At 27.5% G+C, this 18,704-nt stretch overlaps 3 protein-coding genes across 4 annotated transcripts; 2 read left to right on the top strand and 1 right to left on the bottom strand.

Moving 5' to 3' along the window:
- The first annotated feature begins 93 nt into the window (after positions 1 to 93).
- LOC134833579 (synaptic vesicle glycoprotein 2C-like) lies at positions 94 to 15,134 on the top strand. Of its 2 annotated transcripts, none has more exons than XM_063847942.1 (7): positions 94 to 259; positions 11,561 to 12,085; positions 12,141 to 12,262; positions 12,325 to 12,563; positions 12,621 to 12,940; positions 14,285 to 14,430; positions 14,486 to 15,134. In XM_063847942.1, exons 2-7 carry the CDS (start codon positions 11,700 to 11,702, stop codon positions 14,827 to 14,829), a joined length of 1,557 nt encoding a protein of 518 aa, XP_063704012.1. In that variant the 5' UTR covers positions 94 to 259; positions 11,561 to 11,699; the 3' UTR covers positions 14,830 to 15,134. The 2 variants fall into 2 exon arrangements, with proteins under 2 accessions (XP_063704012.1, XP_063704014.1); XM_063847944.1 differs by lacking the exon at positions 94 to 259 and adding an exon at positions 4,910 to 5,087.
- On the top strand, positions 7,382 to 9,912 carry LOC134833580 (sentrin-specific protease 1-like). Its single transcript, XM_063847945.1, has 3 exons — positions 7,382 to 7,397; positions 8,674 to 8,756; positions 8,817 to 9,912. The coding sequence occupies exons 2-3, from the start codon at positions 8,682 to 8,684 to the stop codon at positions 9,795 to 9,797; spliced, it is 1,056 nt and encodes a 351-aa protein (XP_063704015.1). The 5' UTR covers positions 7,382 to 7,397; positions 8,674 to 8,681; the 3' UTR covers positions 9,798 to 9,912.
- On the bottom strand, positions 15,113 to 18,377 carry LOC134835182 (homeobox protein MSX-2-like). Its single transcript, XM_063850052.1, has 3 exons — positions 18,260 to 18,377; positions 15,956 to 16,166; positions 15,113 to 15,314 (listed from the first exon to the last, which is right to left on the bottom strand). Exons 1-3 carry the CDS (start codon positions 18,375 to 18,377, stop codon positions 15,113 to 15,115), a joined length of 531 nt encoding a protein of 176 aa, XP_063706122.1.
- Positions 18,378 to 18,704: the final 327 nt, after the last annotated feature.

The following is an 18,704-nucleotide window of genomic DNA, read 5'->3' as shown; positions in this document are numbered from 1 at the left end:
CAAATAAACAAAAGAAGCAGAAACGGTAACAAGAAGAAGGCCTACCACGTACGACGCGTCTTATCAGTCATGCCATTCTCATGCTTTGTCTCACACTTGTCAAAAAATCGTCCGTTTACTTGTGTTTTTTCGTTACTCATCCGGTTAAAGTGATAAATTCCCAAGAAAAACCGAAGAAAAATTAACAAAAATTGTGAAATCGTCGCAGAATTAAACTCGTGTAAAGAAATTGTAAAAAAAAACAAAATTAAAGAAACAGGTGAGTAAAAAATTTGGGACGATAAAAAAAATCGATCCAACATGAAATAAAAACACAAATGAAATATTTTCTAATCTTCTTATCGAACAAGTACGTCAAAAAAAAACAGAGACAAAGTACTTTCTAATTAGTCTCGAGGGACCTTTTCTCGTTGGCATTGCAAAACAAAATCTCTCTTAAGACTTTATTAACTCATTGTGCACTGCTCCAATTTCAATGACACCGAATCTGCGAGACAATTCAACATTTTTCCGTGAACAATCGGTCACTAACAAATAAATCAAGCAAGCAACTTTGCATAGTCACGTTCGAGAAACAAAAAAAAACATTTTTTCGCTTTGCGTATTCGCACGAGATACAGAAAAACGTCAAAATAAACACCTAAGTAACTGTCTTGTGTTTACGCGATACGAGCAATGAGCATTCATAAATCAAATATTGCGCTTGTCTGTAATTGAATTGTGCAATTATTTTTTATTATTTGTGATAAATTTTAAAAATTTGTAGCATTTTGTTGTTACAACTTTGTGTTTTGTTTTTTCATTTCATAGAAAAATAGATATGTTTATAAAAGTTTTGATATGATAAGTTGAAAGGTGTTCGGCAGTCAGATCCAGTTTTATTTTGTTTATTTTAACATAGCGCTAATATAACGCGAGTTGTTTGTTTTTCAATAAATGTTGTTCAGACAAATCAAAAAGTAATTTGTCAGCAATTAGTGTAATAAAATCTGTAGGAAATGTGCACTGTGAGTGATGAAATGAACGAAAAGATTGTAGAAAAATTTTTACTCAAGAGATTTTAGAATTCTTACAAATTTAAAAAAAATTTAACAAATTTTAGAAAAAAAAATTTTAGATGAAATTGGGGAAAAATTTCCCAAACTTTGGGAAATTCGTCTATTTTTGTTATTAAAAGTTAAAAATCATATGAAAAAATATTTTGCTGAGAAAAAAATACTTAATTTGGATCATTTTACTTTTGAAAAATTAAAATTTGCTAGTTTGCTAGAAAAAAAAACATTTAACTAATATATCAAGTGCTTATTACTTCAGTTTTTGATCATTATATTGATTCTTTGAAAGTATTCTGAGTTTTAAGGAAGTTTAAAGATAATTTATTTTTTTCATGGAAATTAAAAAAAATTATTCAAAAGAAAACTATAAAAAATGTAATAGATTTGTATTAGCATCGACAAATCGTCTTGTGGTCTGTAAAATAATTTTATTCTAATTAAATTGCAATAACAACTTCTCATAGAATTGAGACATTGCTCCGTACTTTAAATTCCGAGTCCTCGAACGACAAATTTGCATATCGACTTTTGTTAAGTTTATTTGGCAATGTAATGCTTTATCTGCTCAATTTGGCTTGTACGGGATAACTTCCTTAAATATTTTTGTGGATTCTGACTGGTCAAGTGGAAGCTTTGCCTCAAGCTTGCTAAGTTGGTAGAATATGTCAGTATAATGCTTCGCAGATTTTTCTTAAGGTTGAGCTTTCCATGTTGTCTTACTCTAAAGAAGTTATGTTGTATGAGTTTATTTTTGATATTATCAAGATGGTTGCTGTTTCTTAATATGTATTGTTAAAAGCCACTAACAGTTGTTATAACATCTCGTTAAATAGACTGGCAATACGTTTTATTTACGATTTCAAAGATTCTTTACTGTTTCGGCTTCGGTTAAGTTGTGAACTTTTTCGATCAGATAAGTTTTGAACTTCATTAATCTTTTACTTCTTATTTTCTGCTTATCTGCAAAAAAAATAAAATAATTTGACTAAAATTGTTAAAAAAATTACTTACCTTTTATTTTCTAACTTTGGCTTCAATTTTACTTTGAAAAAGTTTCGATCACAAATTGACTTTCAGTGCTTATACAATTTCACTCCACGTTAAATGCAATTAACTTAATTCACATACAAAAGTGCTTCAGTTTATTTGCTACTTGTGACAAATTGCTATCTAAGTCAACACCTGTTCACCGATTGACAAAAGTACTGCATGCGAACTCCTCATGTCAATTACTTTATTAATAAAATTTTTTTAGCGAGAAATTCATATTGCAGAAATTCCATGAACTTGAAATTTTTTCCATTCCGGAACTTGAGTTTCAGTCATTCATGTTTACTATTTTTTTTTTCGTTGATCAATTAATTTTGATTAATCGTAACATGCGTAATTGCAATAAATCATTCGTCGTGAGAGGTTCTAAACATTTCAATTGACGTAGGACTGAAAATTAGCATGCACTTGCTCCGATTTCTTTATGCTTGAGTCGGAAGTTGCTTAATGTTGAATTATTTGGAGTTATTTGAAAGGTCAGGTTTGGAGTAACGGAAATTTGTTTGCTTTTGTTCATTGGCAAATAACGGTAAAAAAGTTTGAAGAGCATGTTAGGAGAAGTTTGATGGAGTTTGCGCAGGATTTTTTGAATGAAAAAAATACTAAAGGTTGGTTTGAAAAAAAAAATTAGGAAAAAAACCAAACTGATCGTCATTCATTGATTGATTGAAAAATAATTTCGTCATTGGTAACGTGCCAATTTTTTGTTAGTTGTCGACTCTCTCATCTGTCTTTGATTAAAAAATTAATTAATTGATGATTTAAAAAAAACCAGGTGTCTCCATTAAATTATTTACGAAAAAAATTTAATTTAACAAAATTTTAGCAAAAAATGTTTTTAAAAAATTTTTAAAATTTTGAATAATTTTTTTAAATTAATTTTTAATTTTTTAAATTTAATTTTAATTATTTTTTTTAATTTAAAAAATCTCTTATCTTACCTATTTAAAATAATTTAATGATTCAACAGGAGACCAAGACAATGTTTTTTTTTGTTGACAAGGAAGTACCAAACCAAGTGCATTGAACAACATTGAAATTCCTTCTTTTTTGACGCACATCAATTTTGCATGTGTATTTGTGTTTTCTCTTTCTCTCGTTTGGTTTAAAGTCAAAACCGATAATTTGCATAAAAAAAAGGTCCATCTGTTGCCCTTACGTGGTTTTCCCACAATTTTTTCCACGTAAATCTATTAAGTGACTTTGCTCGTTTTAAAGTCAAGTTCCATACAGGACACTTTTTCCCTTTCTATTCTAGGCCTAGGTCAGGTCATGTGTTCCATATTTTCCCATCTACTGCTGTACGTTGACTTTGAAAATTTTATATCATTTATGTGGCGAGTGATAAACATTGCTCGTGTAGCGTAAGAAAATGAACTACAAAAAACCGATCACAATCAAATCAAATATTTATTAATGTGTTATATTGTGTCTGGTTTGTACTTCTCGTTTGTATAGACGAGGCTTTTACTGCAGTGATGCGGAAAAATGGGGCATTATTAGTTAATATCAGCGCCATCTATCGTCTAAAAATTTTATATTTTGTATTTTAAAATAATTTTTGAATTTTTTTTTTTTATAAAACAAAAGTATTTAAATTTTTTTATAAATATTTAATCAAAAAATATTCATAAAATTAAATTATTTAATTATTTTTTTGAAAAATTTCAAATTAATAAATTATTTTAATTAAATTTTATTTAATTTTAAAAATTGTTAAATAATCGTTATAGACTCCTTTTCACATTTTTATACTCCCGAATACTCCTCATTTTGAAAAAATTGTTTAAAACTTTAAAAAATAGAGAAAGTAGTCGTCTAAAGAACGACATACTAAACCGCATTTCGAGGTTGCATATGTATGTTTGCTTTTCGTACTCCTTATTCCAGATTTTCTTACTCCATATTTTACATTTTCAACTCCTCATTTCACATTTTCGAACTCCTAATTTCACATTTTCGAACCCCTCATTTCACATTTTCGTACTCCTCATGACCCTTTTACAATTCCATACATCTCATAACCCAAGGAACTGACTAAGAATTACAAAAAAAAATTTTGGGGCACAGGTGACACACACACACACACACACACACACGGACGACAAGTCGAGTTTAATACCGCATTTTTTCTTCGAAATGCGGTAAAAATTATCAAAAATTAATAATTTTCTAAAATAAAGCGCCATCTATTGCACATTAATGGAATTAAATTCCACAAAAAGCTCAAAACAGCGCCAAGTTAACATCCCGTAGCTACATCACCGCTATCATTCATTTTAAACACACATGTCTCTCTCATAAAATAAACACATAGACAATTTTTTTAAAATATAATTTTTTTCTCTAACATTACTGTCGTTTTGTGTACCTGTCACATCGCGATAGAAATTATCCTGTAGTTAAATACGAACCATTAGATCGCTCGGACGGAAGAAACGTTCCTAATTACTCAACTAAATAAGAAAAAAATATTTAAAACGCATTAAAATCTAATATGGAAAAATAATTAAAATTTTAAAATAAATCAATTAAAAAAGTGCCTAAAATAAATTATGAAAATTTTCGAATTATGACAAGAAATTTTTCCATTGTCTGATTGTGCGATTATCAGACAAATTCTAAAAATCATTTTTAAGGAAAAAAAAATAAACGTGAGGACTGAAAGAAACCGATTTCAGTAAAATTTCAAGTGAATCCTTGTAAAGAATTAATGTTCCTATTACGTAATAAAATCTTTGAAGTGAAAAAAAATTTGCGATGTAATTTTGTCTACTGTGCAAAAATGTTTAAGAAAAAATAAATTAGTTGGCAATCAAACTAGAAACAATAAGAAAAAAAAGTTTGAATAGACAATTGAAAGTATAAAGTCAACGTTGCACTTTGAATTATTTAAGAAAAAAAAAATGAGAAATGATGCATTGAAAGGATAATTTATTTATTAGTTGAGGAATAGTCTGATAAGAATTTTATGTTCATAAGGTGAGTTGAAGGTCATTGAGAATAAATTTATTGATTTTTGAAGATAATTAATTTTTTAATTTTAAAAATTTTATTAAAAAATATTTTCTGGAAAAATTTATTTTAAAGAATATAAAATTAAATTAATTAATTAATTTAATTTATTTAGTTACTTTAATTAATCTTATGTTAAAAAATTAAAATAAAATGTTAAAAAATCTTATGTAAAAATTAAATTTATTATTAAATAATTTAAAAAATAAATAATATTTAAGAAAATTTATTTTGTATCGCAAAGTTGATGGAGTTGCCTTGTTAAATAGTAATTTTAAAAAAAATATTTTTTTGCTAAAATTTAAAAAAAAAATCGGATTTTATGTTTTTGAAAAAATATTTATTAAAGTGAAAAAAAAATAAAAAAATATTTTTTTTCAAAAATAAATTTGAAAGTTAAATTCATTTAAATTTTTTTTATTTCAAATGAATCTTTTAAAATTAATTTTAATGTTGAAATAATTTGAAAAAATCAAAAACGTTAAAATTTTTTATGCTTCTTATTTTTTATTTAATTGAAAAAAATTCATTTAGTTAAAAATTTCATTTCATTGTTTATTATTTATTATTTATTTAATTAAAAATAAATTTAATTTAAATAAATTAATTATTTTTTATTAAATAAATTAAATTAATAAATTAAATAATTAAAATTAAAAAATAAATAATTGATTATTTTTTAAATAATTAAAAAATATTTTTTTTCTATTTTTAATTTTAAAAAATCTTAAGCTTACTCGGCTACTCGAAAAAAAAAAATAAAAAGCCTCGGAAGTCGCTAAGTGACTTTAAGCACAAAACAACGTCTCGTTGCTTTGCTTGCCAAGAATAAAATTTCCCGATAAACAAATAATAATAAACCTTGAACGTGAACGATGTTTCGCTCAGTCAGCCTATAAATACAAAAAATTCCTCGAATATCTTTCTCTTTAATGTCTTTCAAGTGTCGTCGATCGTCGATCCATTCATCAAGTATTTTGTCGCAAACAAACACTTTTGATTGGGGAATCACCCCTTCAATTTTTTTTTTGAAATCCTCAAAAACAGCCGACTTCCGATTGTTTTTCATTGCGCGACGGTCATTCATCAACTCATCACGATGAATCAGTGAAATTGTCAGTGGTGAGATAAGAATTTTTTTCGTCTCAACTGCTCGCACGTTCGCGATAAAGTGCGTCGTTGGCCGACATCACATGCACACAATTGACATATTTTTAGCATGTGACACGAAAATAAAAATCGGAAGAAAACGTGCACCAAACAAAGTCCCTTGCATTGCATTACCTTGACCTTAAACTGTCGACGACGGTCGGTGTTGTTATTGTTCGATTGTAGTTAACAACAGCGACCGAAGTATGAAAAGTTATGATTAATTTTCGAATAATTGTGACTTATTTATAAATTTCGAGAGAAAAGTGACGTCGTGACTTAGCAAGAAAATTTTTAAATCGTCCTTGATATCAGCTTTTTTCTGTTAAATATTGAATTTTTTGAACACACAAGACATTAAAATTTCATGACTTTTAAATTTGTTTAATATTAGTTTGGTGCGTTTTTTATTTTTTTTTTTTCGAAAAAGATCGATAAGTGAGTTAACATGACATTAACCGTGTTTTTCCAGAAGTTATTGTTAGAAAAAATTGTTGGAATTTATTTTTAATCTATAATTATCGTAAAATATCACGACAAATCAGAGCATGACATAGTAGATAAGTTTGGAACTTTGGGGGACATCGGAAGGAAGGAAGAATGAGGAGGAGGAGTACGAAAATGTGAAGACGAATTTTTGAGAGGTATGAAAATGATGAAGACGAAGAGTAGTTCTATATTTTTCCGCAAGATGGCGTATGAAGTTAATTTTTTGCCGAAAGAGGGCGTATTTTTGAAAAGTTCGTTATTTTTGTATTAATAGAGACGACTAAATTGACTCGAGTTTTGTGTGTCAGATTCAGTCATTTCAAAAATTCCAAAAGGATCGACGTCATTATGATTGTCACCGTTAGGTTGTTGAACGATTGCTTTATGTCCCCAAGCGTATGTGCTGATACCATCTTCACGAATGAAACGTTTGTCATCGGCACCATTAAGAGCAATTTTCTCGATTCTTTCGGTGAAAATTTTGTGCTTTACAGAGCGGAAGAGGACAATCTTCTTTTTGACAACATTCGTAGTATCTTCAATGCACTGTCTATAGGAGTCCAAGTCCAAGTCTTCCGCGAATTTGCGTTTAACACCTTTAGCTCTTCTGGAAATGCCAGCATCCATTACATCGTAAATGTAAGTTTTTGCTCTGAGTCCAATGAACTCTTTCATGGGATTTCCGCCGCACTCATCCTTCATTGCACCTAATTTTTTCTTATTGCGTAATGGAATGTTGTATGGATTATTCGGATGATAGTTTGAAGTGTCGAGAGTTCGGAGATCTCCTGGGGGCCAATTGCCATTGACGAGCGGCTTGATGTCTTCGTAATAGTCTTGTGTTTTTATCCAATAGATAAAACTATCTGTGTCCATGTAACATAACGACAACTGATCAGGAGCAGGATACAATTTCTTCATGACGTCATAGTGAAAGGCGTAGGGGGAAGTGGGGCCAAATCATAACTGGGGCTACTTCATAAATTGCTTTTTCGCCTATTTACAAAGGGCGAATCAAAAAATTTTGTTCTATGAAAGGTGCAGTTTTTCACGTACTTTAAATACACAGAAGACACTTTTTTGATATATTCTGTCATTTTGGAGAAAATTGAGAAAAAATGTTTTTCGGACCTCAAAGTAAATTTTTATGAAGTAATAAAATTAGTAAAAAATTCGATATAAAGTATGAATAAATTAACCAAAAAAATTTTTTAAAAATATTGAGAAAAGAGGGGGGCAAATCTTGAATCAAAAACTTTGTATCAATTTCCGTTTTGAGGCTACTTTTTTTTTACAAATCATGATTTGATATGTTCATGAATCCAAAAATTTTTTTTGATAGATTTTTTTTTTTGATGATAATTTTTATAAAATTCTTGATTAAAATTCAAAATTATAATATTTTAAATAAAAAATATGACATTTTACATATAAAAATTAAGAAAATGTAACATTTAGCCCCTAAAAGTATCAAAATTTTCATTAAAATTTCAACATTTTATTGAAAAAGGCGTCGCAAAAGAATCAAAATTTCAAACTTTTTATTTTTAGTTAGATTTGGTAAAAATTACATGTTTTAATGTAAAATTAAATCAAATTTTAAATCAAAAAATGATTCGATCTTTTTTGAGGCGACAGATCAGATCATGATTTGATTTTTAGATCATTGATCTAGATTATACAAGCATGCTAAAAAAATCGTGTGCATTTCAGAATTTTGGCTTCTGTATCTTCTAAAAATCAAAGAATTTAATTAAAATCAATGCAATTTGTGTCTTTTTTTACTAAATATGAGTTTTGAGAGAAAAATCTTGAAAAAATCAAAAAATAATTTATGACATCCTAAAAAATACGAGACTACCGATCTTGTTCACACTTACATACCTTGTATTTATAGAACATACGAAATTTCTAGATATCAAGATGGCTGCCCTACGAAAATCCGAAGATGGACCCAAAAGCAGCAGCACAAAAGTTGTCGATTTGACAGATAGTCAAGTAAGAATTTTACTTTTTTCTCAATTTCGAACAAAATTTTTAATAAAATCTCATTTTTAGTCCACAACTCGGAGTGTTTCGCCGTCGGAACTCAACACGTTAATGGAACGCTTGTCATGCAAACCCGTCTACAAGCCAGATTTAATATCAAAAATCACAAAAACGCACAAAGTCAATGCAGAAAGGCGCAAAGCTCAGATCGTCGAAGAAAAAAAACATTACAATCTACGTAGCAATAAGACAGATGAGGCGATGAAATCCTTCCGGAAACGCTCTTCGGGCATTTCTGAGACTGTGGATCAACTTATGCAACGCATCGACGACGGAATCGAGGAAGAGGAGGAAGAAAAAAAAGTCGCATATCCCCAAATCACAGCTGAACATCAAAAAATTATCAAATATGCATTGTACGGAGATGCTCCGGACAAAGTGATTATCGAAAAGTTCAATCTGCGAATCACGAGAAACGATTTGAACACGCTCGTAGGTGTCACGTGGTTAAATGACAAAGTAATTAACTTTTATATGAACCTCCTGATGAAACGGGCGAAACAAAGAACGGATCTTCCGAAGGCGTATTGCTTCGATACGTTCTTTATTCCGACGTTGATGCAGCGCGGGCATGGCGGCGTACGTCGCTGGACCCAAAAAGTCGATCTTTTTTCGTACGATTTGATTCCTGTGCCCGTTCATGTGGGCGGCGCGCATTGGTGCATGGCAATTATCCGGATGAAGGAGAAAATTATTCGGTATTACGATTCGATGGGAAATCCGAATCAGCAGGTGCTCGATGCCCTTGAGCGATATTTGATCGACGAGTCCATGGATAAGCGGAAAATCGCACTCGATACGAGCGATTGGAAGAAGGAGAGTATCAGAGACTGCCCGCAACAACGGAATGGCAGCGATTGCGGCGTCTTCAGTTGTATGAATGCGGAACACTTGACGCGAAATGCACCACTGAAGTTTAGTCAGAACGAGATGCCCTACTTTAGACAAAAAATGGTTCTGGAAATTGCCACGGGCAAGCTACTCACTTAACTCGTTTAAATCATCTAAAATATCTCTTTTACTCCAATCTAACCTTTTTTTATTATTATTTTATTATTATTATTATTTATTTATTTGGGTGTTTTATAAATGTCTTGTTATCAATTTTCTTTTTCTTTTTCTTATGGGGAAAAGCATGATCAACTGTTATCCCATAAACTAAGTTTCTCAAACAGTGATTCAGAAGGAAGTAAATTATTCTTGGATTGAGCCATGAGGATTTCCAAAACAGAGCCTCACTCCAAGTCCAATTTGATTTTAATCTTCGTCACTGGATCTCCCAAAAACAATTCCAAATAGTTGAACTTGTATAAAAACCCCACATATTTGTTTGTACTTTCTGATTCATTTTTTGGGAAAAACAACAAACTTTATTTGATTCTTCTTCAAAATAAAATATTGCATTTAAAATTAGGATGCTCCTAAGTCTACTTAGCTCCCATGCCCCTACAAAAACGCATACACATATCATACGCTTATACCAATGTCTCAAAGGACAAATTTGGTTTATGTTTTAAATTATATGATGATATTAAAATATATAATAGTTTAAATATTATATTTTTAGCAAACTAACATTGTATAATTTAGTTATTTTTTATTAATTAAAATTTTAAATATTTTTAAATAAAAAAAAAAATTATAAAAATTATAATAAAAATTATAAAAAAATGTTTATTTTCAATTTATCTCAAATTGAAACGAAACCAAAAATAATAAAAGTTTTAATTTTTTTTCTTAAGTTTTTATTTTAATTTTTTTAATTGTTAAGAAAATTATTTAATTTCAATAGATTTTTCTCTTTTTTATTTACTTATTAAATATTTAATTTTTTTACTTGAAAAATAATTCATATGGCTTTTAATTATATTTACTTATTAAATATTTAATTTTTTTTACTTGAAAAATAATTCATATGGCTTTTAATTATATTAATTCCCTTAAATTTTTTAATAATATTTTTTTTTATTTTTAATTTAATTAAATTTATTTTTAATTACAAAATAAAAATTTTATTGATTTTTACCGCATTTCGAAGAAAAAATGCGGTATTAAACTCAACTTGTCGTCCGTGTGTGTGTGTGTGTTCCGGTGTGCCCCAAAATTTTTTTTTTGTAATTCTTAGTTATGTGAGGACCCTGAAGGTCAGTGGGCAGTTCCTTGGGTTGTGAGGTGAGATGTGAAAGGGTCATGAGGAGTACGAAAATGTGAAATTAGGGGTTCGAAAATGAGAAATTAGGAGTTCGAAAATGTGAAATGAGGAGTTCGAAATTGTGAAATGAGGGGTACGAAAATGTGAAATGAGGAGTTTGAAAATGTGAAATGAGGAGTTCAAAAATGTGAAATGAGGAGTTTGAAAATGTTAAATGAGGAGAATTAAATTGTGAAGTGAAGGGTATGAAAACGTAAAAAAAGGAGTAAAAAAATCTGGAATAAGGAGTACGAAAAGCAAAGATACATATGCAACCTCGAAATGCGGTTTAGTATGTCGTTCTTTAGACGACTACTTTCTCTATTTTTTTAATAAAATAAAATAAAAATTTTATTACAAAAAAAACTATTTACTTATTATTTTTTTTTTATTTATGTAAATAATACAAATTTAAAAAAAAAATATTTTATTTTATTTGTTTTTTTTTTAAAACAAATTTTGAAAAAATATCAAAAAGTTTTATTGAAGCCTCACATAAGGGCAAAAAAACTTATTTTTTTTTTAATTTTAAATTTAATTAAATTACCTTTTTCTTTTTCAGAATTTACCTGTAATTGTAATTAATAAAGAAAAGTTGTGCAAAAGTTGTGACAAAACTTGACAATAGTTGTGATAATCAATTTCTCTGATTTCAAATAATATTCGTACCTACAAAAAAAAATCATCGACACGGCTTCACGATGGGTCTTGACTTCCTGGAAACGGGTGGCACCGATTTCGAAAACGCAATTATCACGAGTGGCTTTGGCAAGTTTCATTTCTCCCTGCTGACTGTTTGCGGACTCATTTACGCCAATACCGCTGTGGGAATCACCATTTTGTCGTTCGTTCTGCCCTCCGCCACGTGTGACTTTAATTTGACGTCTGAGAAGAAGGGATGGTTGACAGCTGCTCCGATGCTTGGCATGGTCATTGGATCGTACATTTGGGGATGTTTGGCGGATACAAAAGGGCGACGCGTGGTTCTGATCGCTGCATTGCTACTGGATGGCGTTTGTGGATTAATTTCTTCGGTTACGCCGGATTTTATTAGTTTTTCCGTGCTGAGGTTTTTCAATGGATTTGCGTGAGTTTTAATTTTTTTCAAAAAAAAAAAATATTTTTAATAATTTTTTTTATAGAATTACCGGAGCAATGGGAATTTGTTTCCCGTACCTCGGGGAATTTCAACCCACAAAATATCGAGAGAAAATTTTGTGTTGGATGGAATTATTTTGGACCTTGGGCATCATTGTTTTACCTTGTAAGTGATTTTTTAACCAAAATTCATAAAAAAAAAATCTAAAAAAATTTTTTTTTCGACAGTAATCGCTTGGGGCATCATTCCTCTTGACTTCAAATACATCCAGGGCAATTTCTTTTTCGGCAGTTGGAATTTATTTGTGGCTGTGTGTGCCTTGCCGAGCATTTTGATCGGTCTCTGGCTCTTTTTCTTTCCCGAATCTCCCAAATTTTTGTTGGAGTGCGGCGAAACGGAGGCTGCGCTCGATGTTTTGCGCGATATTTTCCAAAGCAATACCGGAAGAGATCGTTCCGAGTATCCAGTAAGTTCAAAAAATCTCTAAAATTCTCCTAAAAATTAACAAAAATATTTTTTTTAGATAAAAAGTCTCAAAGAAAAGGAACAACATGTGCCCGGTTTGAATCGCTCCATCAGAACACTCAAGATGAGCAAGCCGAAAGAGCTGAAAATTCTAATTCACGAAATTTGGGAGCAAACAAAGGCGCTGTGGAGTCCGCCGTATTTGAAAAATACAACGTTGGCATGTTTAATTCAGTTCGGGATCACGACAAGTTATTACACGCTGATGATCTGGTTTCCGGAATTGTTCTACAGATTCGAGTCCTTTGAGAGACATTATCCGAATGAGACGACGTCTGTTTGTAAAGTTTCCTCTATCGTGTTGAATCATCCGAATAAGTGAGTTTTTGTTTTTTTTTTTGCTTGAATTTGATTTTTACAAGAATTTGGTTGTTTTTTAATGCTTTCAAAGTGGTACAAATTCGTAAGTTGAAATTTTGTTAGTAAAAAATCGGAGCTCATTGAGCTTTTTTACTTTAAAAAAGTGCTGAATAGCTAAAATTTTACCAAAAAAAAAAATAAAATAGAAATATCTTTAATAAAATTTAAAATTGTTTAAAAATTGACATAAATGTCAAAATTTGACATTTAAATATTTTTAAGAAAAAAATTTGTTTTTTCAATTTTCGAAAAAAAATTACAATTCAGCAGTATTCAGCAGGTTCAAAATTATTATTGAAAAAATAAAAATAATTAATTTTAGGAATAAATAAATTTAAATTAAATTCAAAACTTAAAAATATTACAATAAATTGAAAATTTCAAAATATATAATTATTTTTTTGTAAATTAATTAAAATTAAAAAAAAATGAATTAAATTAAAATAAATAAAAATTTAAATTTTTTAACTTAAGTTTTAAAAAATTAATTAGGTAAATTTTTAACTAAAATATTTAAATAAAATTTTTTAAAAAGTCAAAAAAAATTCTTAAAATTTGCTCAAAAATGTATTTTTTGTTCAAATTTTGATATTTGTCAAAAGTTTTATAATTAAATATTTTCTCGCCTTAAAGTTTGTTTAAAAATGTAAAAAAATCTTTAATTTTTTTCAAAAATTCACAATTTTTTTATTTTTGTAAAAATCTGACACTTGAGCTTAAAAAATTGCTTTCAAAATAGATCTATTGTCAAAAAATAATAAATTTTGTCCCAAAATATTAATTATTAAAACTTTTGAGATAAATTAACGTAAAATTTTTTGACATCTGTCATTTTTCCAAAGTTTTACAAAGTTCCAATGTTTAATATTTTCTCTCCTGATGATAAATTTAAAAAAAATCAAAATTTTCTTAAAAATGAAAATATTGAGCTAAAAAAGATCTCTTTAATTTTCTCACAATTTGACAATTTTATAAAATTTTGACACCTGTCAAAAATTTTACTATATTACATTTTCTTGCCAAATTTCAAATTTGACATATTCTTTAGCCTCAAAACAAATTATTTTTAATAAAAAAAACCTAAAATTTGACATTTTAGCTTTAAAAATGACAGCTGTCAAAACTTTCATAACTGTCAAAATAGTTATTTTCATAAATATGACAATTTTTGAACCAAAGCATAAATTTCTAAAATTTTTTGACATCTGCCATTTTTTTAAATGTCAAAAAATAAATTTTTAACAGAAATTATAAAAAAAAAAAATAAAAAATCAATTTTAAATAATTTTTTGACATTTTCAGTACCGTCATCGATGAAATCGACTACTGCAGCAGCAAAATGGACAACGAAATCTACCTTCATACCCTCATTATTGGACTGGCATGCATTCCGACAAGTCTCTGGTTGCCCATGTGCGTGCACAGGCTCGGAGCAAAATTTTTCTTGAGTAAGTTTTCCTTTTTCTTCCATTTTGAAAATTTATTTTAATCATTTTTCCGCAGTTTTTAGCATCGTGGTCGCAAGTATCGCCACAATTTTACTGTATTTCGTGCAGACATCGTTGCAAAATCTCATCCTGTGTTGCATCTTCGAGGCGCTCACGTCGCTGGGCATCAGTGCCGTGTACTGCGTCATGGTAGATCTCTTTCCGACAAATTTACGCGTGATGGCAGCTGCTCTGGCGTTGACTTTCGGCCGAAGCGGAGCTTTAATGGGCAATTTGCTGTTTGGCTATTTGATTGATTTGAATTGCCTCGTGCCAATTTTGTTGTTTGGACTGATGTTGCTGATAAGCGGGATTTTGTGTTTCTTTTTGCCGAGCACGGGACAAGATGCGTTGGATTAAAAAACGGAAAATTTGATGAGAAATTCAATAAAAATTAGCAATAATTAGTTAGTTAGGCAAATCTATCACCAACCACATGCATGATGAGAGAAATCTAGTTAATTATTTTTTTTTGTTCTTTATTTATGATTATTTATAGTTGTTACTTAAATATTTAACGTCACGTCACGTCCTTAACATGTAATGATGATATTAAGCTTAATTTTAGATAAATGTAAAAAAAAAACAGAAAAATAGCGAAGGATATGAGGATTGCTCTAATTATAAACTCTAAGTTAAGTTGTTACAGTACGTCAGTGGCTTTTTTACTACTTTCCGTTAAAATTTGTAAGTTATTGCTGTACGATGGGTAAATACTGCTAAAAATTGGATGGTAAGTTGCTGGAGGGAATCCGCTTGAACTTAAATACGCTTGAGACGCATACAGGCCTTGTCGTTGGGCAATTTTCAGTCTCGATGTTAATTGCTTTTTCCATTTGGTTCTTCTGTAAAAATTAAAAATATAAAAATAATTAAAGAAAAAATATTTAAAAATTTAAAAAAAAATGCTAAAAAATAAAAAAAAATATATAAAATTAAAATAAATAAAAATTAAAAAATTTTTTTAAATTATTAATTTAAATTATTTAAAAAAAAAATTAAGAATAAAAAAAAATAAATTAAACTACTTAAAATAAATAAAATTTAAAAAAATATGTTTAGGTGCCATTTTTTTTATTTTAATTAAATTATTTATTTTTTTATTTTAATTTAAAAATATTTTTTTTTTTAATTTTTTTATAATTTAAAAAAAAAAATTTTTTTTTATAAAATAAATTTATTTAACAAGATAAATAAAAAAAAATAATAAAATAATTTTAAAAAATTATCAAAAAATAAATAAAAATTAATTTAAATAATTTTAACTATCAATAATTAAAATTAAAAATATTGAAAAATATTTTTTTATTTTAATTATTTTTTTTTTTTATTTTTAAAATATTTTTCTTTAACACAAAAATAAAAAAAATGAAAATATAAAAATAAAATAAATTATAAGAAATCATCAAAAAATTTCAGTAGAAAAGTAAACAACGCCTTCCACGAAAACATTTACTCATGTAATTTATTTTGACGATATATTTACCTATTTTGAAACCACGTCTTGATTTGTACTTCTGTGAGATTCAGCATTTTTGACAACTCCATGCGTTTGCTGACTGACAAATATTTGTCGTTTTTAAATTCGTTCTCCAGCCGTTCCAATTGCTTTGCGCTGTATGCCTGTCGTGGCTTGCGATCGATACCGGGTTTGCGTGTCCGTTTACTGCTCACTGGTTTGTGTGTCAAGCCAGAACCTGAAGGTGACAAATTCGTGTGAAAATAAATATTTGTTGGATAAAAATCGTTTTGAAGGAATCAATTCTATATGAAGGAAATTTTTTTTACGTTTGAAGGAAAATTTGTTTAATTAATTTTTTGTTTCAATATTTAAATTTTTTTACATAAAACTTTGACAAAAAATGAAAATATTTTTGAATCTGAAAAAATGTAGTAAAAAAATAAAACTTTTAAATAAAAAAAATATTAAAATTAATGAAGCAAAAATTTTTAATAAAACGTAAATAAATGCAAAATTTGGTCATACTTTTCATAATTTTTGGAAAAAATTTAAGCAAAATATTTTTTTGTTATTTTTTTTAAATTTTACTAAAATTCATATTTTTGATTTATTTAATTATTTTTTTTTATAAAATTTAAGATTCTTATGGAATTATTTTTAAATTAATTTTTTTAATCAATATTTAATTTTTTTCTTTGTGACAATTTTTAATAGTTTGAGTTTTATTTTCAAAAAAATTTAAAAAAATTGCCACAAAATTAAGAAAAAAAAAATTGCCTTTAATAATAATTTTATTAGAAAAATTTACAACACCTGAACACATTTGTCATAAATAAAAATAAAAACACGTTGAATTTGATGGATTTTTTCCCATACCATCAATTAGTTCCGTCAATTAAAGCAAATCCGAAAGACCACATGTTATCTCGTTACTTCCCTAATTTTAATTTAATTTCAAGAGGGTGAGTTTTTTTTTAACCCAAATAAAAATTATTATCGACATCTCATCAAAAATTCAATGCAAATGCGACGGATCGAAATTTAGCACCTTGTTAAAGTCGTATCAAGCTTGACAATTTAAAGAAGATCTTAAAATGTCTAAACTAGGTATTTTCTCATCTCATTAATTTTCTATTAGCACATTTGAAGCGACTCAAAAGACAGATACAAAGAAAAAGTAGATAATGTTATTCAACAAGAAAAAATATATCAACATTATTTTTTATTTTAAATAGCAATTAGCACGTACGACAACAAATATTACAATTAGTAATTTTTATTTCAAACAAAAATCATTGAAATACTCGAGAAGTTTGAAATGCAAACAACATTTGATTTAAAGTTCGTTTAAAGTAGAGAATTCAAAAAAGGTGCTAAATTTCTCACATTTTTTTTTGTTTTATTTTTTGAAGAGAAGAAAAAGAAAGAAGGAACAAATTTAAATGTAGAAGCAATTTTCGTTTTAAAAGTTAATAAAAAACAAAATTTTGTTAAATTTTGGAGAAATAATTTATAAAAAAGTTTAAAATTATGAAAAATGAAAAAAAAATAATGGATATTTTTTTTTTTTAAATAAACAAAATTTTTTATATTATATTAAATTAAAATAAATTATTTTTTTTTAATTTTTAGAAGCATTAATAAATTGAAGTAAATATATTTCTTCCCAAATTTTAACTTATTTTTAATTCATTTTTTTATTGTTGAATTTAATTTAAATTAAAAAAAAAAAAATAAAATTAAATTTTTTGTAATTTTTTTAAATATAATAAACTTCAAAAAGTACCTAATAAAAAAATAAAAAAGAAAAAAAAAATTTTTTCTAAATATTTAAATCTTTAATAAATATTTTAATTAAATTTTTATTTTTATATCAAATATTTCAAAAATTTTGAAAAAAAAAAAAATTAAAAAAAAAAAAAATAAAATAATAATTTAATAAAAGGAAACAAAGATAAAATATTTTTTTCTAATTTTGAAAATTAATTTTTTTTAATTTTTTAAAATTTTAATTTTTTTAATAGCTTTCAATCCTTCTAAAATGATTAAAATTTAATTAAAATTGTTTAATTTATTTTTATCAAATTTAAAGAATGAATTATTTTAAAGAAATTAAATTTAAAAATTAAGGTGTCTATATTCTTTTTTTTTATTTAAATTTTTTTTAATTTTAATTTTTTAGCAACTTTTAACACATTTTGCACGAAATTCGTAAAATTTTGTAATATTTAAATATATTATTAAATATTTTTTGTCATAACTTTTTATCCATAAATTTGAATTTTAATATTCTAACTCTTTTTAATTTTTTTCTAAATTCTCACTCACCATGATATCCAAAGGACAAAAAATGCTGATGTCCCATACTGGATTTTTGCATTTCCATCCAATTCGCATACAAAAATCCTCCATTTTGATTTGTCGCCAAAGACGATGGCGTCGGCATTTCTTGTGTATTATTATTAAAAAATCTTTCTTTCTTTCTAAATGCACTAATTTCATTCTGATTTGCTATCATCGGCACAGGTCTCATAAAATATTTTTCACATTTTTCACTTTTCCGATTTTTTTCATTTAATCCCAAAATATTCTCAATCGAAAAAATATTTTTCTTAATTTCATTGTTTTGCTTTTCCTCGTCTTCGTCACTAAAATTACTCAAAATATTATTCGTACTATCCTCATCCTCCTCGACGTTGAAGGAATCGTTGCTATTTTCGGGCGACATCATTTCACGTCTTAATCCTCGACGGTCCAGCGTTGAACTGGGAAG

Source organism: Culicoides brevitarsis, chromosome 3, assembly GCF_036172545.1.
Source record: "Culicoides brevitarsis isolate CSIRO-B50_1 chromosome 3, AGI_CSIRO_Cbre_v1, whole genome shotgun sequence".
Lineage (NCBI taxonomy): Eukaryota > Metazoa > Arthropoda > Insecta > Diptera > Ceratopogonidae > Culicoides > Culicoides brevitarsis.
Note: the sequence above shows the minus strand (reverse complement) of the source record. Positions and strands in the feature narration are given on the sequence as shown.